At 31.4% G+C, this 27,249-nt stretch overlaps 1 protein-coding gene across 2 annotated transcripts in view; it reads left to right on the top strand.

The window, feature by feature from the left end:
* The window catches only part of Pdk (pyruvate dehydrogenase kinase), a 74,867-nt gene that overhangs the window by 17,469 nt on the left and 30,149 nt on the right, over positions 1-27,249 (top strand). For both annotated transcript variants that reach the window (XM_075362876.1, XM_075362874.1), the window contains exon 2: positions 24,971-25,178. In XM_075362876.1, the coding sequence (XP_075218991.1) occupies positions 24,971-25,178 (208 nt within the window). The remainder of the gene's footprint in view (positions 1-24,970; positions 25,179-27,249) is intronic.

Here is a 27,249-nt window from a genome sequence, read left to right as displayed (position 1 = left end):
TACTAACAGTAGCCAAGATCTTCAGCAGTTTTAATAAAAATTCTTCTTTCCTTCTCAGCTCTTAATCATCTTGTTAATTTAAGTTATGAGATTATGTATGTACCATACAACATTAAAGCAGTTGGTTCAAAAAATCCCGTTGCTGAGAGTTGAAATATTAATTTTTTAAAATCTTGTTGATGATTAAAACAATATTCTTAAATGTACTTGAAACACTTTTTGCTATGAAATTTCATTACCAGGAAGAAGTGAAAATGGGATTTTTCTAACATAATTATACATCCCTTTAAATAAATTATTACACATAAGAATTATGTGGAAATGAATAATGTAAAATATGGTAAAAATTAAAATTTTTTTATAGAAGGGTCTGCTATATACAAATTTTCAAAGAGAAGCTCTTTTTTCAGATGATTACTATTGTAGATTTAATCTTAATATCATTAAAACCGTCCAAAATATTTGTTTTATCTTTCAAATCACCCGTAAGACCTCTCAGAAGAACAAATTATTTATATTTACCAAAAAATGAAAAACTTGGTATTTTGTATTAAATGTTACATAAACCCACATAAGTTCTATGTTATGAGTATTGCAAAGTCATTGAAATGCTATCAAATTTAACATACAAGTCACCTGTAATGATAGGTTTAAAAATAAGAATTTTTGAATTTTTGTTAAGTATGTGCTTTTCATATATTTTTTATCCAAATCTATTGATATGAGCCATTAAAACTGTACATAAACTGTCTCAAAATGTCCTTAGAATGAATAAATATCCTTAGATTGGTATTTGATGCCTCTTAAGATACAGGATTCATTTTTATGATTTTAAGTGCTGGTGGATATGCCAGAATGAAAATTATTATGAATATTATTTATAATTAATTAGTTATTATTTGTTTTAATTTTAGTGTATGTCAATTTGTAGGATGCAGTTAGTTCTTACATTTACTAAGGATAATTTTTTTATGGTCATATTGTTAATGTTGAAGTTTTAGATTATTCTCTTGTTCTAAGGCTATTGAATTTTTGTGAAATACTTTTGTAGTTCTGTGTAATTTTGATGGTGCTCAAGCCTGAATAAAAAAAGAAAAGAAAAATAAATAGAAAAGGTTATTGCTCAATAAAAATTTTATTATGCTATGTTAATTTCAATTATTCCTAACCAAATTGAATTGTCATGTGACTAACTAGTTGACCTGCATTCATAAGTTCACCAGCATTTATGACTCATTCATCTCTCATCTGTTTAATAGTTGAGCCTGCCTGCTACTAATATTGGTGCGTGTACGGGAAGTGGCTATTAATATGCCTAAGGCTACTGACATAACTTAAATGAAGTTGTAGTCTAATTTATTAACTGGGTTTATATATTTAGTTGAACTACAAATGTCAAAGAGTTTCAATGATTTTCCTAATTAAATATAAAGTATATAAGACCAATCAAAGTAAAAAGTTATAGTTTATTTGGGAAATATATTTATTTAAAACATGCTTTGATGAATACCTACATATCTGAAAATTACTTTTAAATTAAAAAAAATTTGTTTTTTTATTAAAAATTGCCAGTTTTGAGGATTTTAACAATAGCAATCTAATGGCAGAAATTTTCATCGATTATCAAAGCGATGTAACTTGATGTGGGCACAAATACATTTCTCATCAGTTCTGATTCCTACAGGAGAGGGAATTTTTAACAAGAATATCTTCATTGTTGTTGCCAAAAAGAAAAAAGGTATGAAAAGCTGCTAAGTTTGTAAAATCTGCTTGGCAACAGCAGTGCAAGAGACTCAGAATGTTGTCTGCAGCTAGATTATTGAATGATTTCTGTAGTGAGACCTGTGCCACTTATCACTTATACTTCATGGGGCACTTGTTCCAGGTTTTACTTCTGATATCCATATAGTCATTATTGTTGGCATTTGAATGTAATCGATAGGCTACCATTGTTGGACCATACAAAGGTGTTATGTATTGACATCCTTGAGGGTTATGTTTTAATTGAATCATGGGTAAAGCATTGTTGAAAATTCTGAGAAAGGATTTTTTATTTTTTTATAGGGGAGATCCTATTTCTGTTTTTGAAAATACTTACCTCTTAATTCTTTGCAACCTCCTGTAACAATATTCTGACTAACTTTCAACTGATAAATCACATTACCAGTTCTGTTCCAAAAAATAAAAGAAATTTTCATGTATGATGTCTTTCAGAACGATTGTATTGTAATTTTCTTAAATCATATTCAGACTCTAATTCTCAAAAAAAACAATAATTACATTTACGTTAAGATTCTCATAAAAATATTTAATGCCTTAAGAAAAAAGAGTTGAAATATTTCTCTGAATCGAATTAGCCAGATTTTTTGTTTTTTCCTGAACACTGGTTGATCTGGGGTTATATTATTGGATTATTTTAGATCTAGAAGATTTCACTCTTTCTGAAGCTAAGTTAAACCACATAGTTTTGGAATATTTATTGTTATTTTATTTTTCAACTGATTTTTGTAACATTTTTTCTTTACAAAAACTGTAGAATATATTTTTTTGATTAGTTGAAATTATCTCGTATTTTTGTTCAGTACATTATCCTAGTCTTAAATAGGTGTTAATGGTAATTCATTAAACTCCGTGTGGTTCTTTTGAAAGTTACTCAAAATTTCTTTAGCCAGCAAAAGTTACGAGGGATATCTCTAAAGTAAAGACCGCTGGGAAATATCTCTCCTTAAGGTTGGCGAATCTGTGTCGTTCATGGCCACGCTAGTAATGTATACACTGCATTTTTGTCTGTAAGTAGTCGTGTTGTAGTATCTTTGATTATGTGTGAGTTATTACGCTATAAAATGAACAGGAGAATCGATGTTGCCGCCGGCTGTGAAATCGTGGAGTCATACGTTTTTTAAACCATCAAAACGTTGAGCCGGCTGAAATTCAATTTGGTTGCTGTGTACGATGATAATGTAATGAATGAAAGAAATGTCAAAATGGTGTGACAGATTTAGAAATAACAGTTAATGTACATGATTAAGAACGTTCGGGAAGGCTCTCGATAATCACCGAGAACTCGTTGAAACGCGTCGATAATGAAATCAGAAAAGATCGTCGCTCAACGATTTCCGACCTGGCCCTTCTTTTTCCTGGTGTTTCAAGAGCTGTTATCGGTCGCATTGTTCATGACCATTTAGGTTTCAGAAAGGTTTGTGCACGTTGGGTACCGCACATCTGAACGGAACGTCACAAAAAAATCCGAATGGGATCTGCTTTAGAATTTTTGATACGCTACACAGAAAAAAGTTATGAGTTCCAACCAGTCAAGCCACAGCCATTTGGACGCAAACTGATGGCCACAGTCTTTTGGGATCGGTTTGGCATACAGCTGATTGATTTCATGCCGCGTGGAACGACTATAAATGCAGAAGCCTACTGCGAAACTAACAACAAAAGTTACGACACGCCATTCAAAATCAGTGACGTGGGCGGCTGACCGACGGCGTCGTCCTGCTGCACAATAATTCATGTCCACATGTAGCGGGTTCGACACGTGATTTACTGCGAACATTTGGATGAGAAATTTACGATTACCCACCCTATAGTCCGGAGTTAGCTCCTTCTTATTACCATTTGTTTGGGAAGTTGAAAGAATTTTTGAGTGGTAAGCAATTCTCGGGTGACGATGAACTAAAAAAATGCTGTTAATCGGTGGCTAAATAGACTGGCGGCAGTAGAATATGATGAGGGTATATTGAAGCTGGTGTATCGCTACAATAAATGTCTTAATTCATGTTGCAATTATATAGAGAAGTAGTATAAGGTATGTAGTTTAATAGAAATAAAAAATATTTACAAAGTTTTCAGAATAATTTTTTTACAATGTAACTGTCTTTACTTTAGAGATAACCTCTTGTATATATACTACTTATATAAATTGCATGTTTACTAATTTACTTAGACAATTTTTGTGTAGATTACAGACTATCTGACCATAGCTATTAAATCTTAGAATCATTATTTATTAATAAGATAATATAGGTAACCCACAAAAAAGTATTTCTGCCATCATCTACAGTAACACTGTAAGATTGATATTGAGAACTAACGTACCTTTATTAATCTTCAGAGTAAATGTTGAAATTGGTCTCAATGGTTTAATAAATGCAGGTATACCTGCATCAATTCCACCAGGGTAATACTCTAATGTACGTCCTGATATTCTCCTTCAGTCCATCGATTGTGTGTAGATTGTTTTTGACACTTGTCCTTTCAACATTCCCCATAAATAAAAGTCACATGTCGACACAGTGCAATGGCCATAAGCCTGTACTCACTATCGCTCAGTAGTAAACAGTTCATGAATATGAGCTAGTGACCTCTCAGAAGTGTGACAGGTTGCCATATCCTGCTGGAAAAAACAGTACTTACACATTCTTCTTCTGTCAACTGTTGAGCACAGTTGTCCAAAATGGTTAGGTAGACATCTGTGTTGACTGGGGTGTCAAAAAATATTGGACCAATAACATGTGCAGCAGGCACAGCATACAACACACCTACCTTCTGGTCATGTAAGGGTAGCTCGTGTATTAGTTGCAAATTTTCTAATAAATGAAACCATACCCTTTCTGATGTAATAAACATAAACGGGTCCAATCAACCATCATAACCACATTCAACAACCAGTGACAAAATGTTATGATTTCCTTTGTCCGGTTCTTTCAGCTGTTGCACAACTGTGATGCAGTACAATTTCAACTTCAAACTCTTCAAGACACTTCCGCGGGTTGTTCTACTCACCCCAACCTGTTGCAATAGCTTTCTGGTAGACTACCAAGGACTATGAAACATTACTTTGGAAATGTGTCCACAAAATACAGGAGTGCAGTCAAATGGCGACCTGTTCTTTGGTGCATTTATAACAAATCCTGTTCAGCACCATTTCTTCGCTGAATGCTGCATTTAGCTGGGACGGGACAATTAGGAAATAGAATTACTCTTGTGTTTCCTTCAAAAACCAGTTCTTATATATAGCTCTACAATATTCACTCACTTTAGTATCGAATACATCACTAACGCATGCACAACACTTCTCACATTCTTGATCTCATCAGACAACTGACAGTTGAAGCATTGAGCATTGAATGAAGGGGAAGGAAGGATGATCACGTGACTCACAGGAGGGGAATTCTTACGTAGGAATGTACACCCCCTACCTTTGTTCCAATTTTCCACGTCAATGTCTTGTGTGCCAACTTATGATGTTAATGTTCTATTCATTAGTAAATATTCTGGCGGGGTTACTTTTTTATGGCCCACTCTGTATCTTTTACAGTAATAAATTTGTTAAAAATGTGAGAACCAAATATTACAGTTCAAATAATTCAATAGTTGACAATATACTATTAGCCGGTGTTGATTGAATTATTTCTTTTTCCACAAATAGAGTTTATTTTCTAAAATGTTAATTAATTTTTCATTTACTTAAATAAAATTTTCCCACATTAAATTCACTACAAATTTTATTACATTTTTTTACGTTTATTAGCAGTTTAAAACAAATTTTATTTACTCTAAACATAGAAAAAGAGTATTTGTGGTATGTTAAGATATGGTCCTTTTTTGTGTATGTGTAAAAAACATTGTTGTCTATGAAGAATTTGCGACAGATGTTTATGAAATGGTTGGCAAATGGTGACTCTTTGTTGCTTCAAAGGGCTTGCAAATATTCATTGGATGTTTGAAAGCTGTGTCTTATTTGTCCAATGTAAATGTTACTGCGTGTTTGTGGTTTGACATGGATATTGAGAGATAGCACAAATATAATTTATTTGCTCTTAATTAATTTATAATGTAGAAAATATGTTGATCATAAATAGCAAAATACAGTTCTGATTTTAGTACACCCTACAATAGCTAATGCAAGTAAATACAAAATTTACAAGAGATTATAACAGTAATATAACAATCACAAAATCAGCAATTCATTTTATGCAAGAATTATTTACTTTTAATGTTTTCAAAAGGAAACTAGTTTACATTTTTATAAATGAGTAATTTGTGCCCTGTTCACAAAGAACTCACCGAACAGCTTTTTGTATTTAAATGCTGTCCAAAAATGGAATGCTCGTGATACACTCTTCACTCATTTGTTACCGCACATTCACTCTGAATGCTCCTGCACACCGAATAGAAACTGAACTAGTTCACTGGTCCTCGGCAGTATTTATCTTTCCTGGCCTAAGCCTTGACTTGTGGTAACAGTACCTAACCTACCCTTTTCTTCTGTTCAAGCGTAATGATTTCTATTGTCTGCACCTTCTACACTTTTCTATAAATCTTTCTTCTGGAAGCTTCTGTACTTGTTATACTATTGTGGAATCGCAACAGCTGTTCAGTTGATTATATTTATTGTGTTTGCACTGTTTTTTGTTCAGTGATTGGAGTGATCTGGTTTATTTTGTTTATTGATTTAAAGGCAACATTATATCCAGATTTTTAAAATTCTTTTTATCTATTTCTCGTTGTTTACTATTTTTTTATACCCGTTATTTTGATATATTTTTGTGCGTTAGTGTGGCAATGAGTGTGCTATATCTGTTTTTTTTTTGTTATGTTGTAACATCATCTATGTTTTTTATGGCTGTTTAAAATAACAATCTTTAAAAATGCAAAATTTATATTATAATTGGTGTCTACAGAAATTAAGTACATTATTAAAGTATGTTTATGGTTAAATTTGGGAAAAATATTTTGGCAGCCGTTATTAGAAAACAACATTTTAGAACCTACATTTATATGAAATTGTTTCTTTTGACCTTTAGAAGTAACTGTTTCCTTATGTGACTCCCTGAATAGACACTGGCTTTTTAATACTCTGGTGGATAAAAAATAAATTGAAGACAGATCATCATAATTAATAAATTATGAAATTTAAAAAAATCAAATGGATGCATAATTAACCTGAATTAACACGAATAACCTGGTAATATTGTGTTATAAAGAAATTGATTGATAGATTTGATAAGTTGCACTTACGTTCAGCTTATTTTAAAATAGAACTATTATGTGATAAACCTACTTCAAGTCGCCCTTTGGTAAGTCAACATCCTCTTCTAACAATTCATATCAAAGCCTTATACTATATTCTTTTTTGTTTTTTCGTCCATGTTTTGCTTCCATAAAACACTGCAGTTTGTAAAGATCTAATTTTCCTAATTCTTTGATCTATATTTAAAATTAGCAACTTTTTTTTTTCAAAGAAAGTATATTTTATCTGATATCAAAATGTTTAATTTCTCATTTTCTTCCTTTTTGATATGTATTTGTTAGACAGGATTTATTTTTCTTATGTCTGTCTCTTTTAAGATTAGTATGAGAGCCAGAATTGCTTCTCTCATAACAGAATTGTTTCCGATATTAAACTGGTCTTTACATAGTACACCTTGTACAATATCAGTCGTCTGGTGTTAAAATCTATTGATTGAATACAGGTGTATGATTGCATTATTATAGTTATCGCTATGGAATTTGTGTATTTATTTAGAGTAATATACTTATAAATGATTTGTGGTTATTTAAAGTATTTTTTTTATTTTCTGATGTAGACTTAATCCGTAATATAATGATTAAAATCAAGATTATATCAAAATACTGTACTTACTTGAATATAGGTCAAGGTTTTTCGTACATTTTATTTCATAAATGGGGGGTTGACCTACATACGAGGCCAACTTATATTTGGATTCGACCGGGCTTTTAAGTTGTTTCATAGTTTAGTTTCTATATTCATAATGGGGGACTTATTACAGTGTATTTATAGTAATAACTTCAGTTGTTATTATTAATAAAAGTAATTATAATAATAATTATTATTATTATTATTAAAAAGTTGAAAAAGGTTGGATGGATGAGTTTTTGTCAAAAATCGGCTTAAAGCAGTTTGATAGAAATCTAGTCACTTGTCTAGAAATTTAAAATCAGAAGTAAAAAACTAAACATGGATTTAGTTACAATACCTGACGGTATGACTTCACAGTAACAGGTTTTGGATGCATTTGTGAACAAGTCTTTTAAATATAATCTTCCAAAAAAATCATAGTTGTTGGATGTGAAGCAACAGTCATCAGCTAACTCCTACTGGAAGAATAAAAAACCTTCCGTGATCTTATTTTGTTATGAGCTTCCACGAGTGGATTATTAAGTAGTGGAACTCCATAACACCAGAAACAAGGATTTAAAAAATGTCGCAGTTGCAATATGTTAGATGGAACTGAAATGATATTCTGAAAGAGGAAGAATCAAATAATGAAAACATCTTATTTTCATAGAAGTAGTAGTATTTTAATAGAAGTAGTGATGATAGTGTCAACTCAAGTATTCACGTGTTGTGAGTGAATTTTTAATGTATTTTTTTTTTCATGAAAATACAGAAAAACGATTTTAAAAAAATCTAAAAATTGCAATCATTATTTCCTTTAAAAAATTTCAAACTAAAAATCTTGTACTCAATTTTTTATTTTATGACGCTATTTAGATATAAAATTTGACCATTTATAATATTATAATGTAGTAAAATAAAATTCTAATATAATAGTATAATAAAAAGTATGTATAGTATTATGTAATTATGTATAATAAATTTCGAAGTTAATTTCATGTTGGTGATAAAATTTTATATGGTGGAAAAATGATTTTCTGCGATCTTTTTCCTGAAAATTAAATTAAAAAATGGGGGTTAGTCGATGTATAGTCGAGCAAATACGGTATATATTCAGATTCTTGAATAAAATTAAAACAAATTGGATCAGATTATCGGCTTCAAGACTATGTAATTTGGCATTAGTTAAGACATATTTTTTTTTTAAATTAAGATTACTGTTAAAAGTGTACAGAAGAAAAATAGTTGTTTAACATCTGCAGTTAGTGGAAAATTTTAAATTTATATTAGTATCCATATCGTTAATGTATGTAAAAATCAACAGAGGTTCAAGGTAAGTGGTCCTATTCCCGTTTATAAAGTTAGTAAAAGCCTTATCAAAACTCTTAAATATTTTCACGTATATCATTTATCGCATAACCATTTGAAAGACATTTCCAAATATTATTCATTTAACTACACAACAGCTGTTGCACAATACGTCGACAAAATTATTGGCGTATATAACTGTTGACAACTTGTATCTTGTCTCTGTTAGTGCACTAAACAGTTCATTGACCTAATAAATTATGTACATAAAACCAAACAAGTCTACGCCGACGTGTCTGTAAAAGAAACCGTCAGTGTATTACAAGCGACATTGAAAAAATCGTACACTTTGAGGAAGATAATTTATAAGTATTAAAAAGAAAGTACCATTTGGAAGACCCGCGTCCAGCTATTCGAATGTTTTTCGAAACATTCCAGGTCTAATGTTTTTTATACGTTCTATTATCGAGATATGAAATTAATTACAGGTAACTTTAACCTGTTATAAGCACCTGCAAGTCTAATTCAGAAATAAATTTAGTTCATTCGTCGATCAGCATGACGAATTATTACATTTAAAAGTAATTAACAACTGAATATTTAATTTTCTATCTAAATAACTCCTTGCGTATCTACCGGATGCGTATTTAATTAGCGTGCTTGAAATGTATAAAAATTGTTGGAAGTATTATTCATTAAAATTTAGAAAGCGCAGGGCGTGGATGGGGATTACTGGACCACCGTACTGCCGTACGTTGCAAGAAGCTACGTACGGCAACCTGTATACTAGCTCTTTCACTGTACTATTAACACTGCTTCGGACATCGTAGGTCGAACTGCTGCGCATCTATGCTTTTTACGCTCTCTAAGCTTTGGCGAGTGCTCGTAATACCAAAATGTAATTTACTGAATTCCTCTAAGCAGCTTACAGTTTACTGTAAAATATGAACACGAAAAAAGTTAACTTATCGAAACTGAAATAGACTACCAACACATCTTCAGAATACTTGCTTATGAAAAGCCTTTCGCAGCTCACGCATTTGCTACAACACTAACTTTTTTCACTCTAGTTACAGTCGCTATTACACTAAAAAACAAAAATGAACTTGTGTTTTCATAACTATGTTAAGTAAATTGTAGGGCGTTTATCAGAATAGGTTGCTACGCATCTCCTTACTGCTGTTACTGTGCTGCTTTACAAAGAACAAACATACATATTACCATACGCAAACTAACAAAGCAATTATCGATAAACACAGCGATCTAGAACTAACCAAAATCGAGTAGTAGTTATCGCACCAAATATTATATTGAACAAACAGGACGCACATTCCACCCGCTTATTCAAGTAACAGTTTCAAGCATCAAAAGTGTTAGAATTAGCCCTTGTGAATCTCAAAAATGTTGGTCACAACTTTAGAATTTTATAGTAGCACATAAAACCGGTAAGATCTCTTTACTGATGGACAATATGAAATTTACGTTAACGCAAAATTTTACAAAAAACAAGACAAATTGAGTGTTAAACACGATCATATTGAGCGGGTTTTCTAACCGCGTTTAAGACGAATGCTCTTTGCAGCAGCACTGAAAGTAGTGAACCGTTTAAAGATTTTCTAGAATCATAATAATTCCAGGTATTTAAAAAGTTAGTCGATTATTTATTATATGAAATAAATAAACCTCATTTGATCGTTCTAATATACAAATATTAATCTGGATTACTAAACATATGATATTAGTGTCTTAAAATAAAGAAGAGGAAAAAGCTTTTTCCTATTAATGACATTTTTTGAATAGGTTACTGTTTTTAAATATCCCTTGGCCGAAATACAAATCGTATTTGTTGATTATGAAATAACTATTTTTTTAATTAATTTATCGCTGCTTTTGCCTTTGAACTTGGTTTCTCGTATATGCATCGGATCATTTTTTTTTGTTAAACTTTTTTTTACGTATATGTTTATCGTAACCACTGGATGTTACAGTTTTTGTTACTATTATTGTTTTTCGTTGAGGTCAGTGATAATAAATGTACATGCATTCGTTATCGTGTTTGTTAATGGGTTAATGCAGTAACTGAGAAAACATTGTATTAATTACAATCATTTATACGTTGCTGTTGCGACATCCGATTTTATGTTGAATGTTTTGACTGATGTGTTTTGCTTGTGATGGTCGGTTGTATTGGATTACGAAAGGGTTAGGAGCCCCGGTTTTAATCATTAGTTATCGCATCAGGCCCATTTAGACTTTTTATATAACCACCAGATATAGTAAGGATTCCAAAATAGGTCCGTTAACAGACCCGTTCCGAGCATACCACATTTGCGTACTAAATATGCATTTCCTGCTAAGATTTTATACTGAGCAATTATTTATGTAATAAATACTTATGAGATACATAAATATTTCAGCTTCAGCCGATCTCGTATTAAAGAAACAGGTAAATAAAATTACAAAATTAGTTTATCTTACTCGTTTCTACCCTTATTGATAAATTTTAGTACCGAATTTTTAATTTTTTCTTCGTAAAATGTGGATTCTTCGTCGTAAATAATCTTCATGACAGCTACCATTGCCGTCTTTCTTTTTTGAAAAAGAAATCCACGTATAATGATTTTAATGTATAAAAAATCTATTCCTTCTTTCGCTTCTACATTATTCAACAGATCATAATTTGCTCTTGGCAACCTAGTTGTTGAGTTCATCTGTAAAATATTAATAAGGAGTGAAAACATTGCCTTCAATATGTGCACTCTGATATGTACTAAATTGTTCCGCTCTAACAAAGCTGTTCAGCATGTTTTTAGAAAGGTGATATATTTTGTTTTAAAACTGTAGTGGCTTCGCTTCCGATTCATTTATATGTGCTCAAATTTCACAGGAGTACCATAAAGTTGATTTAACCCTAATATTATTCTGTACCTGAAAAATAGCAGATGTGAGCTAGCTTTGCTCTCATTTCCGTAACTCGTGCCACCGCCATTCTGTCTTTTGTCGTAAACCGGTCTCGTGTATTTATTCGTGGTGCTGTAGAGTACACCCTGATAAATTATGCTATTTAGCAATTCAATAACATTTCTGCCATATTTAATTTTCTGACAGTTCTAAGAGCGAGTTTTTTAAAAATATATACGTACGTCTTTCGTTTTAATAGTATTTACTTTCAAAAATAATTTTCACATTATTTTTTCAGAATATCTAACTTTTGAACGTCGATAAGAGAGTTATAAAAAAATTTAAATGTTATTCGCAAAACATAATTTATGCGCTTTAATTTTTTTATTGGTATAGATTGGACTGGTTCTCTCTTTAAAATCTCAGGAAGATCAGCTATATGAAAACTGAACAGATCAGGCGAGCGAGGTGTTCCCCCTAAAGAATCTTTCAATATCTCCTTTACTATTTTCCTCAATTTTGCATTTAATTTAACCTTACCGTACAGATTTCCAATAATATTAATTATTTTAGAACCTAATCCTATTTTTTAAAGCTTTTTCCATAGAAAATCTTGATTAATCAAATTGAAGGCTTTTATCGACTTCGCAAACATCACAAAAGACCCACCGGGTTGGTCTAGTGGTGAACTCTTCATCGCAAATCAGCTGATTTCGAAGTCGAGAGTTCTAAGGTTCAAGTAAAGGCAGTTACTTTTATACGGATTTGAATACTAGATCGTGGATTCCGGTGTGGTTGGGTTTCACACATATCGGGAATGGTCGACCTTTTTTTTCCTCCTTACTCCCTGGGTCGGTCATACAGTTAAGTAAAGCTCGGCCCAAGAGAGTGTCCTTTACTCTAAGGAGGCCTCCCCAACTACCGGCTGAAAGTCCGGCACGGCAGGTCACCCCCCCCCCCACCCACCGGTCGGCTCTTTTATCTTCTGCCTGCCTCTAACTACTGAAGCAGGGGGAACCAGGCTTGACTGCGTCTTCCCCGGACCCCTACCCAGTGGCCGGGACTTTGTCTTTTGTTTACCCCTTAACTACCTAACATTCCCCCGAAGTTCCCACCCGCTTGTCTGAACCGGCATGCCGACTCTCACGGATGGGGCTGTCCTACCGACCCCTACAATAAATCTCAGTACCCAAGTCGTCGCTCTTCAGCTTCTTTTTCGCGCAGTACTCGCCTGACAAAGCCCTCCACAGTACCCCAGTTGCTTTCATTAGTCAGCAAGAAACTGATCAGATGATCTGGTCCCACTCCTCTAAGGCCAGAGGCTTCTCTGTCTTCCTCCCATTCCCAACATCTAAATATGGTGTGCTCCACCGAGTCAGAAATATCACAGTACATACATACTGGGGCGTCACGCTTTCCAATCTGGTGAAGAAACTCGTTGAAGGTGCCATGTCCAGTTAACACTTGAACTAAATAAAAGCCGACATCACCATATTTTCTGTTTAACCATGCTTTTAGGTCAACTATAAGTCTTGTGGTCCATGCAGCCTTATAACCCATGCTCCATTTCTCCTGCCATTCTACGTTAACTCTACTTTTGACCACCTCCTTAGGAACTCCTTAGCACCTCCAGCAATGCTCCTTAATCAGATCTATCGGGGGCAACCCCGCCAGAACACAAGCTGCCTCATATGAGATCGTCCGAAACGCCGCCACCACACCTAGCAGTGATCTGCGGTGCACTCTCACCAATCGTGATAAAATTGGTTTAACTCTCACAGTACCTCCCCATAATGGCGCCGCGTAAAGCTTTATAGATGTTATCATTGACATTATCATCTTTTTTTGGAGGATCTTGGCTGTATGCGATGTCATCAGCCTACTCAGCGCAGTTAACGTTTTTTCAGCTCTACTACACACAATCAGCACATGTTCGCTGAATCGGGAGCTTTTGTCTAGCGTGACCCCCAGATATTTAGCCTTATTAAACTTTCCTTAGGTTCGATCGTACGTCTGCCGGTCAATGTGATAAAATGACACTTATCAGGCAACAATTCTAATCCGTGCACCCTCATCCACTCCGAAATACGCAACAGGGCGTCATTTCCCTTTTCTGTGATTATATCCTCCGTCTTGCCGCTAATCATTACCGCTAAATCATCGGCATATGCTATCATGTTGACCTGCTGAGGAAGTTGTAGTCTCAGGAGTCCATCGAACACTATAATCCATAACAGGGGCCCCAAAACTGACCCCTACAGTACTCCTCCAAACATCTGATGGTTTAATTTACCTTCTAACATCTCCACTATTGCCCAGCAATTCTTCAAATACTGACTTATCTGCCCGAACAAGTAATCACTTATGCCTCTGTCTTTCAGCGCAATCATGACAATGTTCAAGGAACTGAACCGAAGGCATTCCGAACATCCAGTATTACTAGAGCCAGAATGCCTCTTGTCCTCCAGGTGCCCCTTTTGACCCCAGCGGCCCATTTCACCACCTGTATGGCAGACCAGATCTTTAGTGAATCCATACTGAATGTTATGGATGCCCTGTTTTGTGCGGAGTTCTTCCATAATCCAGTTGGCAATTGCCCTTTTGACCGTTTTAGCAGTATTATTTAACAAGCACAGAGGTCTGTAGACCTTCCCCAAATCTTCAGTTCTACTTTTAGGTATAAACACCATTCGTGCTTCTTTTCAACATGCTGGGAAAACACCTCTCTCAATTTATCTGTTAATCATCTCCATCATCTCACCAGGCAAACACCTCATCAATTCTTTTATCGCTGGAGCTGGGATACCATTTGGTCCCGGACTTGTATTAAGGAATGGTCGACCTGAGATTACAAGACTACACGTCATTAACAATCATACATATCATCCTCTGAAGTAATACCTTATGGTGGTCTCAGAGACTAAACAGAAAAGAAAGAAAGAAATATCACAAAAAGTGTAAGGTCGTGTCATCGCATCCTAATGTGTATAAACATTGAAAGAGAAACATATTATTCCAGGTTCCCGTCCCCACTTTGAACCATTTTGTTTTTTCTGAGAATTATACTCCTCTTTGCACATATGTAAATTCTCTTCCCATTATTGTTGTAAATATTTTGCCGGAGTGAATTCAGTAAAGCAATTTTAGATTTTTATCGGACCATTTCTTTTGACATTATCTAATTAAAAAAAAATCAAGTAGTGTTTCTGAATTGCAAGAATATTACAATAGAATTAATTTATTTTATTCTTTCCCGGAGTCTTTAGTCCTCTTATACTTTCGAAGAATTTTTCTAAGTTCCTTCACGGAAAATTGTCTTTCCAATTTGTCATTTGCAAAAATCGGAGTGATAATATTTTTTGGTGTTATAGTAAGAAAAATCATGTGGTAAAACTCAAACCATCATCTAAAAGATAACTCACTCTTAATATATTTTCTAACAACAGCCCAAAATTCAACAAAAATTTTACTTCCGAAATCTATCTCGCTGTCAACTTATCAATTCACCTTTCTTTAACTAAAGAAATGTACATCTTCATAGAGTTAACATATTGATCTACCTAATTTATATCATTGTTACCTCACTTCATTTCCATTAAGTGTTGTTGAGCCCTCAGTTCAACATTCAGTTCTTTATCGAACCAATAATTTTTTTCTTTGTGAAATTCTCACAATTATTTGTATGAATTTCATTATCCCCAAACTACAAGCTGCTTCAATTGCACAAGTGATATTTAAATTAAGATTATTTACATCCTAACCATTAAAATACACCTAGCTTGAATTTTCCATACATTCAGCAAAATCATTTTTTAAACCATCGTTACGTATTAATTTAATTTCATACTTTGATTTTGTAATAATAATTATTTGTTTAACCATTTTTATCTTATAAATGGACCTGGTGCTGATGTGATGTCATTATTCACTTATTTTAAAATCCTTTATAATATTTAGTTGCAAGATTTCCCCATACAAGATCAGTTGTATTAAAACTGAGTTCAGATGAATAGGTGAACTGATATATAGGTATAACATTTCTGGGTTCATCATCGACCTCTCCAGAACCTCATTAGCCAATTTATTCAAGTTTGAGATTCACGAGTTAGTCACCTCTTATTAAAATTGGAAGACCTTTGTATTCACCAGAAGTTTATTGAATAATATCAATTAAAGTTTCAATGAAATTTCATTGAAGTTTCTAACTGTTATAAATGATGTACATTTTTGCTGGTTTCCAGTAAATTACTACCAGTATAATCTTAATTTGGGAATTAAATTTTTGTGATTAATAAATTGCTATCCTTATACACCAAGCATGTTTTACTATGAATGTTTTAATTAATAAAGTTCATTAAACCATCATGTTCTCATCCTAAATACTGTTCCTTTCTGCTTCCCTAACAAAAACTTCAAAATTCATTATTCCAAAATTGAATTATCAAGATCAAATAAACAATCAAAACTATTAACATTCTACAATATAACAATGAAAATATCATGTTCTTGCAAAACTTTACTTAAAGTTGAATCATTATTTATGTTATTTTTGTTCTTACAAAATCCTTTCCCTAGAGATGTTATTCTGTCATTGAAGCTACATCATTTTGGATTTTGGGCCATGAAAACCATTTTCTGTGGCCATTTTCTTTCTCTCCAAACAGTGGTCCTTTTTGAAGAACTTGAGTGGTCAGTATCTGTGGCTTTCTGGTTTGAAATTTCAGTATCATCAAACTGCCTTTTTATTTGAGAAGAATCCATTGAGCAGTCCTCATTAACTAACCTTGATAAATCATCTTTCAACTTTATAATTATTGGGATAAAACTTGTGATAATCTTTACATACAATTTATTATAACAAAACCAGACCTGCTTAAAAATGTTTTTATTTTTCAAAATTTTAGCTTCCTTAACTAAATCAACAAATATTGATGATATATATTTGCAAAAAGATATCTTCTTGATAGGAATTCCCTTTTTGAGGATATCAGTTGTTATGTTAGAAATAATATCACACATAAATTTCATAAATTGTAATTTATCACCAATTTTTGAAGATTTTATCTGTAATCATAGAATTTCAATCATTCTTACCTTTTTTTAATCTATAAACATTTAATAATTCAGCACTAAATTTTAGATTTACAACCTCAGCTGTTCTAGAAAAAAATTTCAATAAATCTTTGCCTTCCAAAAATGGGATATTTAAAATTTTAATGATTTTATATATCTTTATTAAGTCGATTAACTTAGATTTTTAAATCAGAAATCTCCTGTTTTAAAATAATATTTTTTTCTTGATTCCCTGACAGATCCTTTTGCATTGTTTTTCCATGTTTCTAATTTAGAGATTAATTTTTTCTATTATTTTCCAATTTCAGTAATCTACGGCAAAGATGCTTCCATTCTGCCACAGATGTTGACAAAATGTTTTCAGAATGGAATCCATACAGATATGCATCAAATGAAAAGGAGTTAATGAACCAGTGTAATTTACCAGTGTGTTTGATGTTATCTTTGTGAGTCTGTGTATTATTGTGTAAACATGAAATAATTTTTCCAGAGGCTCGAACTGTTAATAATGTTAAAGTTGGGTCTGGTTGACCAGTCTAATTTGTATTTGAGATGACCACTAGCCATCTTAAAAGATAGATAAATTGTAATTAGATGGTTACTAGTATCTAAAGAGCTTAAATAAACAGCTGTGTATATTTTATTAAATGGACAGTTAAAAGAGAACAAGAATTTTTTTTGTCATACTCAGTTATCTCTATAGTTCCTATTTAGTTCTTGGAAAAATATTCCTTTTAATTTAAAGTAACATGAAGGTCTGTCTGTTTATAGAAAATAACTGAAAAGTTATGACTGTATACTCAATAGGTCAGCTGATGTAGTCTGTTTCTAGATCAGCTATACATGGCTCAATTCTTGGCGAGTTCTAAACTTTTATCTAGCATTATTTCATTTAACTTATTTTTATTTTTAAAATATCTACAAAAGTATGTTCAAGGTTTTAATAATAAAATAAGATTATGACTTTACTGTTAGGCAATCAAAAGGGTACTATATCCTGTAAAATCTTCTGAAATGCATCATTTTGACACAATCGATGTAACCATAAAAACTCACTCTTATTAATATAAGAGTCCAATAACTGTCTGCTTGTACCATACCCCTTACGGCTTCTCGTTTTGGCTGAAGCTCTTGACTTGATCATTTGAGTATGTACACCCGATGAGATATTAAAATTGTGTATAAATAGACAATACCAGATCACTCTCTTATCTGTAAGCCATGCAGGTCAACATAGGTAACTGTTTTACCAAATTGTTTATCTACATTTTTTAATCATTTAATATGATGATTTAAACATTATTAAATCATAATTTTATATAAATCCATGAGAAATAACAAAAACAGGGTGCATAATGGAAAGGACTCATAGATTGTACATTTTTATTTGTTCTTTTATACATGTTAGTTATTAACATGTAGTTGATTTTCGCCTGCATTCACTCATCTGAAATTGATTAAAGTCAGTTTATTTAATAGCTTGTAACGTTTATCTTTGCTTCATGTTCATATCTTTTTGTAATTACTCCCTGATATTTTCCAACTATAATGGTACTGTCATGTTCTATGTCTGCCTTTCTTCAGACCTAAAATCAATACTATTTAGCTGGGAAGAACATGGTAAACCATTGTTTATCTTTATAATTCTGATTTAAATTACTATTCTTTCTAAACTGTGTGTCAGAATGATGTAAATGATTATTATTTGTCATGTAGGAAGTTGACTATTTAATAAGGTCCAGTTGTATCAGTTTTATTTTGTTGGTATCAGTTTTCTATCGATTTTCTTGCGCCATTCTGTTATTTAGTTTTTGTTAACAATACATCTTGGTGTTTCAACCCAAAAATGTTACTTGCTGTATAAAGAAGGGGGTACAACTGCCTCCAGACTTTGATTTAACAAAGCTGCCTTATATCCAGAGACTTATGGGATATCATATGAATCAATCAATCATTCTTATTAAATTATTTTTTTAATGCATCTAATTACATGAGATCAGTTTTTAATCTCTTAATCTAAAATCATATTGTATGCTTTAATTTTAACTAAATACTTTTTATACAAAAGCTCTAATCTAATAAAATTTCATTTATATTCTTATTGTGTGTGTGCACACTCATGTTCACACACACACACACACACACACACACACACACACACACACACACACACACACACACACACACACACACACACACACACACACACACACACACACATGGTTACATACTATAATACGGGTAGTATAGAATCATACAATATTTGTGTGCATACACTGCTCATAAATCATTCTCTATTGTATTCTAAGTATTAGTTGATATTACTCTTACTTTATTTATTACATGTTATATTATGTTTTTCTTACTTTGTGTTATATTGTTATCTTCATTTGTACAGTCTGCTCAGTGAGACTCTTTGATTGCTGAGTTTCTCCTGTTTGTGATTATGTTATTGACATTGTAGTTTCCTCTTACACTAATGATATCACAATGATTTTTCTCAATATAGTTGGGAAAAACTAGCTAGGTAATTATCTATCCAACAATTAATTAATTATCCAACAAACTTATATAAATAAAGTAATTAAAACAAGCAATAAACTAAAATTCACAAATTTGAAATATAGAAGTAACAAAGCAAATAAAAACATTGTTTACTTACGATGGCTAAAAAATTGACTGAAAGTGTTATGACAGGATTACAGATATTTCCATCGATGTAAACAATGTCATAATATTTCTGTGTAACGTTATGAATGTTACAAATACACAAAGAAATATAATTTTACAGTTAAGAGCATGACAATATCTATCATTATATTTTAATAATGTATGATAAATTAGATTTATATGTTTTACAGTAATTAGAACTTCATTGTCAGTTTGAAAAGTATTTAAACTTATTTATTCCCTTTGTTTTGAGCCTGGAAGATTAATTATCTAAGGTCACGTGATCTACAGATGTGGAGACTTATGAAAAAACTAGTTTATTCAAAAGGCAATCCAAAAGGAGAGTTGCTTATTACAATTTATGTTTCTAAAGTTGTAAAAAAAATTGAAATGCTATTAAAAAAAAAATCGCCTATGAATTTTCTGATGAAGTGGAACGTTTAGAGTAAGAGAAGTAATTGTGAGCAATTTCTGTATTTGCAACATCAGTTAATGTTTGAGCAATTATTTTACACAATATTGTTATCATCAATAAATTATTTTATCATTGTGCAGCTTGATTGCCTACTTAGATTTTTTTATTGTAAACTGTTTTTAATGTCAACTGAACCAAAAATATATTAATACATATAATATTTTTAAAATTCATGTAATGTTTTCACTCACTTTTGTGGCCATCCTAAGTAAACAGAATTTTTTTTTCTTTGTTATGTCTGTATTTCAGTTATGAGAATTTTTAGTTTTTGCTTGTTTTATTTACACAAGTCTGGTGGAAATTTAATTTTCTTCATTTTTTGTTTTTTGCAATTGTAATGTTTTTATTTTTGTAGAAGTGTATTAAATTTATTTTATGTTAAATATTAAAACAGGATTTTGTAAGATTCTTTTCTAACACAAACTTGTAATTATTATTGAGGAACATTGAAATCATTGGCTTTGGAACATCTTATCTGAATTTTCTACCAAGTTTTTAACTAAAATCATTCATTTTGTTTCATTTAGAATCTCCGTAGATCAAAAATTGATTTATTATCCAGGTAACCTCTCTTCCTTATGCATCCTGTTTTTCAATCTTTCTTTGGCAGTCACTTTGCTTACTTAATATCATCCCTAAATATGTATATTCAATGCATACTTCGATTGTTTTGCCTTCTATTCATAGATTTTGTTCCTGCTCCTATGCTGATAAATATTTTATTTTATTATTTATTATGATATGACTTACTTTTTTAGGATTAAGAAACTAATCTCATGGTGCTATGTTTTTACTTTCTTTATTAATAATAATAATAATAATAATAATAATAATTAGTGGAAATATTTACACTAGATGCTGAAAATAAAAAACAATCTGATAAAGATGTGAGGATTCATATGGGTTTTTTTTGTAATTTAACCTTTCTCTTTTTTCTGATAAGTTTTATTAAAAGCTGAATTTAAAAAATTAAAACTTAACTTTTCATAAACCAAGTTTAAAATTATTAAATCCTTGAAGATCCAGAATTAAATTTTTTTTATTAAAAATGTAGGTGTATCTTTATTAGTAATATTTAAAGAGATTATAGAAAAAGTTAGTTAAAATTATATACTACAATAAATTATTAAATATTATATTTTATGACCAGAAATGTAATTATTTTGAAGCAAGACAATAGATTTAGTTCATCTTTCATTTTTCTGTTTAGCCTTTGGTAATTACCTTTCAGATAATACTTCAGAGGATGAATGAGGATGATATGTATGAGTGTAAATGAAGTGTAGTCTTGTACAGTCTCAGTTCGACCATTCCTGAGATTTGTGGCTAATTGAAACCCAACCACCAAAGAACACCAGTATCCACGATCTGGTATTCAAATCCGTGTAAAAATAACTGACTTTACTAGAACGCTAGAACTCTCAACTTCCAAATCAGCTGATTTGGAAAGACGCGTTCACCACTAGACCAACCCGGTGGGTAGAATTAGTTCATCTAATCAAAGATAATCTTGCCTTTAAAAAGAGCATTTTCAAATTCTAACATCAAATCAAATCAGTTCTTGATAAATATAAAATATTTATATCTGTAAACGATTATTTTGAGTAATAAAAAAGGATAATAATTTCAATACATTTGTTTAAGCCATCTCTGATTTGTATAAACAAAAGATTTTTTGCTGTGGTTGATTATCTCATTAAATGTAAATAGACTATTTGTTGAAAATAATCTTGAAAAAAATTAAAAAAAAACATAAATTAAAGAAGTATCAAGTTAATTTCAGTAATTAGCTAGAATGATTTATTTAATATGGTATACCTAACTGCTTTATTTAGTTAATTGATTGTATATAGTGTAACTTATAATTTGTCTTGTAACCGACTGATGGATGTTAATGTCTGAAGATCCTTTTTTTTTAAATTATGGTCCCAAGAAAGGTAATAAACTGCCCCAAATGAATCAATCCCCCTGTGGGTTGATCTCTCTTCCACATCCTTCTCCTTCAACTCTTTGTTGAAAAGGATATCAGTTGCTATAAAAATAACAAAGACCAGGCTTAGTGGAGATTCAATAGCTACGAATTCAAGTAAAAATTGTTTCAAATCATATAAACAAAAAAAAAATGCAATTATGAAATCAGTTTAGATCCATACCAGTAAGGCAACTGTTATCTACCTACTGGTAGATATCAGTAGGTAGGTGTGGTACACCAGTAGTACCTGCGTTACTACCCAGGGATTTTATTTCTTGTCTTGTGGCCATATTAAAGCCAAACTATTGGGTGAAGTTTATCTGAGGTGCCTATTGAGTAAAGTCAGGTCTCTTACTCCTAAAATCTTAACGTGGGGTACTGTACTTTGACCTAGTAACGAAATAACATTTAAGTACAAACAAAATAGCTTTTGGGATTTAATATCGTGATAAATTAATTAAAAATTTTATGAACAAGGGAATAAATTCTTTAATCATCTATTTAAGTCGATATGTAAATTCAGTTTTAAGTTGTAAATACAGATAGCACCTTATTACATTATTTTTACTCCTTCAAATTTGGAATGAGTAAAAGAATAAAATTTTCAATACTGTCTATTGTATAAATACATTTGCAGATTATAAAACTTAGGTTGTTATCGTTCCATCTTTTTAAGAAATAGTTAAATCTTGTTTTTCTTAATGTTATGAAAGTTCTTATTCTACTTAGACTTAACTTGAGCCAAACCAGACATTGTTGAATGTAAAACATTTTCTCATTAGTAGAAACCACCATTATGTTACTGTCAAAAGATGTACTTTTGTAATTAAAAGAGTTAATTCTAAATTAATTGTTAACTATATTAAAAAGTAATATTGGAGATTAGATCATTGCATTTAGTAGACAAAACTCCAACTTCCTTGTTTCATCAGATCCAAGATATATTGTCTTAATATCAAAATTACTTGTTTGGATTTTATAAATGTATTTTAGCTTAGAAAATCTGATAAGTAATTAGATAAAAACTTTATCCAGATATAGAAAAACTATAAACAATTTTTTTTAAATTAATTTTAAAGTAATGTAGAAGTAATTTTCAGGTCATACAGGATTCACATCTTAAAAATATGTTTTGTTACTTTGAATATTCACTCAACATCCCTATAAAAGCGCTTATTCACTATGTACGCTAAAGGTTTAGACATTAAAATATCAATGATTTTAATATAGCTGTTAGTAAAGCCTAAAATATCAATGATTTTAACATAGCGGTTAGTAAAGCCAAGTCTAGTTTGTGAAGTAGTTTTTAAAATATCAGTACTCACAGTCTAATTTGATGTTATTAGATTCAAGAAGAATGGTAAGCAGTGACGGCTTGTAGCTGAAATTAGAGGGGGTGCTGCTCCAGAAAATTTTTTTCTGGGCCTTTTCAAGGCCATGGTTAAAGTTTTCCGTAAAATAAAAGAACCGAAAAAAATGAACCAAATAGAATAGCTGGAAGCAGGATAAGAATCTAATTCTACACTTTATCACATTCAACAGTCTGGTTTTAAGCACATTGTGCTTAAAACCCATATTTGGTTTAACTGAATAAATAATAAAATGTCAATACAGATAATATTTTTTAGTATTATTAGATAATAACTTAATAAAATGTCTGCTATAGTCCAATGGTGCTTAATTTAAATTTCTATGTACTCAGAAACAAATACATAATTAGTTTTTACCTTCTCTTTTGCCCTTCCAGTGTGTTTTTGGACAGATTTGGCAGTCAAAGAGCCCTTGCTTTTTGTCATCTTCTGATCATCACTGAAAAAACAAGTAAACCACTTTCATATTCCTTCCACTGACTAAACTAGAAAAGGAAACGAAAAAGGAACGTTCCATACACACATGGACTAAAAAAGTACTACCTTCCACTAACACGCCAGGGTTGGCACTGCAAAAGCAACAATGCTCTCTCTCCCCTGCAGCCTCACCTGCAGTTTCCTATGTGCACAACAACCAAACATCATGCTGCTGAATGTGAAGTGCACAGTTCCATACAAAGATTTTTGTAATTTTTCTTAAACTGGGGAATGGCTACTGACATTAAGCTTAAGGATTATCCATTGTACAAGTATAAAGAAAAAAGGATTCGTACAGTGTGTTTTATTGATAATATCAAGTGAAAATAGGGGGTGCTGCAGTTCCACAGTGCCTATACGTGAACTACCACTGATGATAAGTTAGTGTAAAAAGAAGTAAACATTAATAAAGGATTAATAATGCATTGTGGAAGTTTAGACAGAGCACTATGCAATATTTAAGATACTGTGGTATTCCTTCTGTTTAATATGTGTGTTTCACTGATGTTGCACACATGTTTTTTTTTTAATTAGATAACTCTTGTATTATGTAATTTTTTTTATCACTACCAGAACATTTTTATATTTGGCTCAAAATTTTTTCTTTTTATTTTCTCTTTTTTAATATTTGGCCTGAATGTGCTGTTGCTATTTATTATATATTTGGCTATTTATTAATTAATTTTTTTTGGCTTATTTGTATGCAATTTATATTCACTGAATTGTAATAAATTAGTATTTGTTCATAGAAATTTTTTTTGTTTTTAATTTATGTTATTATTAATAGTTTTCCTTGTTATTTTTTGTGCAAAGCTAGTCTAAATAATTTAAGAGGACTTATATTTGCTGCCAGGTAATGTTAAGTAGGGACCAGAGTAAATGTACTCTTATAAATTGTTCAATTTAGAGAAATTGAATTCTGTTCTGCTAATCTACTGTCCAGTTTTATATGGTTTTTATCAAAATTTTTAATAAAAACATCAGAACCTACTATAGTGTTCATTTTACTGTACTACAAATGTGTATTTCAATGTGTTGTCTTAAGGAATTATATCAAAATATTGCTCTTTTTGCAGGGTTGAGTGCATGTGAACAGAAGTCATATACATTTCTTCGCAAAGAACTGCCTGTGAGATTGGCTAACATAATGAAGGAAATTCATCTTCTTCCTGAAAATTTACTCAGAATGCCATCAGTTGGCCTTGTTAATGATTGGTATGCTCGCTCATTTGATGAAATATTAGAATTCGAGAAAGCAGACTGCACCAGCAGAGATTTGGACAGGTTTTATATATTTTTTATTAATATTATTTCTATGCATATCTCCATTTGCATGATTATAAATTGCTTTGTCTCATTTTCACTTGTAATTTCCTTTAATTTTACTGTTAATGTAATTTTTTTTGTGTACAAATTTTAAATGTCATTGACTACTGTGGTCATTAACCACTAATAAATGCTAACATGCATTGAAATTGAACCAAGATTTGATTAATTCTGATGATCAATGGTAAGCAGTTTGTTAAATGTGGCTTCAGAAGTTGAAATTTTATCCTTATTTTTCACACCCTTCGTTGCCAGATGGCAATCCGTGTGAGATTCCAGGTACTGCGGAGGTAATAATTTATTGTTTATTATCATTTTTATTGTTAGTTTCACCTTATTGTTCACCATTTTGGAACATAAACTCATTGTATAAACATATTTAACACAAAAATCCAGTTAACTGAAATAATGTGGAACAATATTTTTCTGGAAGTACAGGCATCTTAGAAAGTTAAAAATCTGTTGCTAAAATTTAATTATATTTATTTATTGTAAGAAGATCTGATGGTTAAACTGATTTCAGACTTTGTGTAAAATCTACTCTGCCCAGGTCATTTTTTGTTTTGACCTGACTGGTTGATGGCTTCTGCCTTGCACTTCTACAGGCCACAACTGAATAGGTAGCACTTGGCCCTGAGCTGAGTCGGGTCTCTGTAGTTAATTGTTCATTGATGAGTGGCCCCATTAGTCAATTATAGTTATTATTTAAAAAATAATTCTTACAGTGATTCATTATTGGGGAAGAGATTTAATTTGAACATAAAAAAAAGTAAAACAAAAGTAACTGAATGTGACAAAAAGGAAGGTAATGGAAAGTTAAATACTGAGATATAAGAACGCCGCTGTGTGAATCAGTAATCAAAGGATTTTCTTTATTTAGAAAAATGATAAAGTATGTACAAAGTAAATAAAACATCAGAAGCAGATTTGTATAAACACAAGAGATTTTACAAAAAAAAAGCTATTGGTATGAAACATCAATTTTGAAATATAAAAAAATGTTTAAATATTTACACTGAGTGTATTGTCTTATGTCAGAAAAACATGAACAGTAGGAAAGTCAGAAAGGGAAAGAGTAATAATTTGAAGCATGATATTTATAGTAGAATGCTGAAGATTAGGAGGGTAATTAAAGTTTGAAATTAAGAGATTTTATGATGAATCTGAGAAAAAGCCTGCATAAACTCTTACTTTGTAAGTTTCGTAGGCATGTGATCATATGGCTTACTGGTTGCATCTGCTTGCCTCACGCATTGCCACTGTAAATCTCTTAACCACAGTACTAAACTGCAGGAGCGCAATAAATGTGCACTTTTAGAATTTCTAATTTTCGGACATCCTACTCTTAAAATTTTTAAAGGATAGTTTTGTCAATGTAATTTTTTTTATCGCGTAATAGTACTGTGATGCTACAAATAGGACTCAAATTCATGGCCTAATTTGCACACAGCATAGTTTCTATCTATTAATTTTACTTTTATTTACACCGCTCAGTTATGAAAATACACATAAATTGCAAATATTTTAAGAATAATTTTTATACTTTGTTACAGAAATATTAACAATATTAAGCACTTATTCTTCGCTGTGAAATGCATTTTTGCATTTCAACATATAGTTATAACATGATTTTACATATATAATTTACCAATCTGTAATTTTAACTAACACAGATTGTATAACTTTGCAGTTCCAGTGGCTTCCTGTGTAGCTAAAAAAAAAAGATAGTTGCATTTTAAACAAATATTCATATGATTTTTAAAATAATTACACACCTATATATACAGTAGCATGCAAATTAATCTCAAAACAGGGAATTTTTTGTTTTTGTGAAAGTTTATTTCGTTTTTTATTACAGAATCATATTTTTGTATTTTTTGTTTCATGTTTTGTTTATATAATAATCAACATAACTCCAAGAAAGTATTTGTAAATTGTTTTTCTTTCTGAGCATACTGGTATGAAAGAACAACAAATAGCTTCTGGGTGCCAAAACTAATGCTAACTGGACCAAAGAAACTGGAAAAAT

The sequence above is a fragment of the Lycorma delicatula genome, chromosome 4, assembly GCF_047948215.1.
Source record: "Lycorma delicatula isolate Av1 chromosome 4, ASM4794821v1, whole genome shotgun sequence".
NCBI lineage: Eukaryota > Metazoa > Arthropoda > Insecta > Hemiptera > Fulgoridae > Lycorma > Lycorma delicatula.
This window is presented reverse-complemented; position numbering and strand designations above follow the sequence as displayed.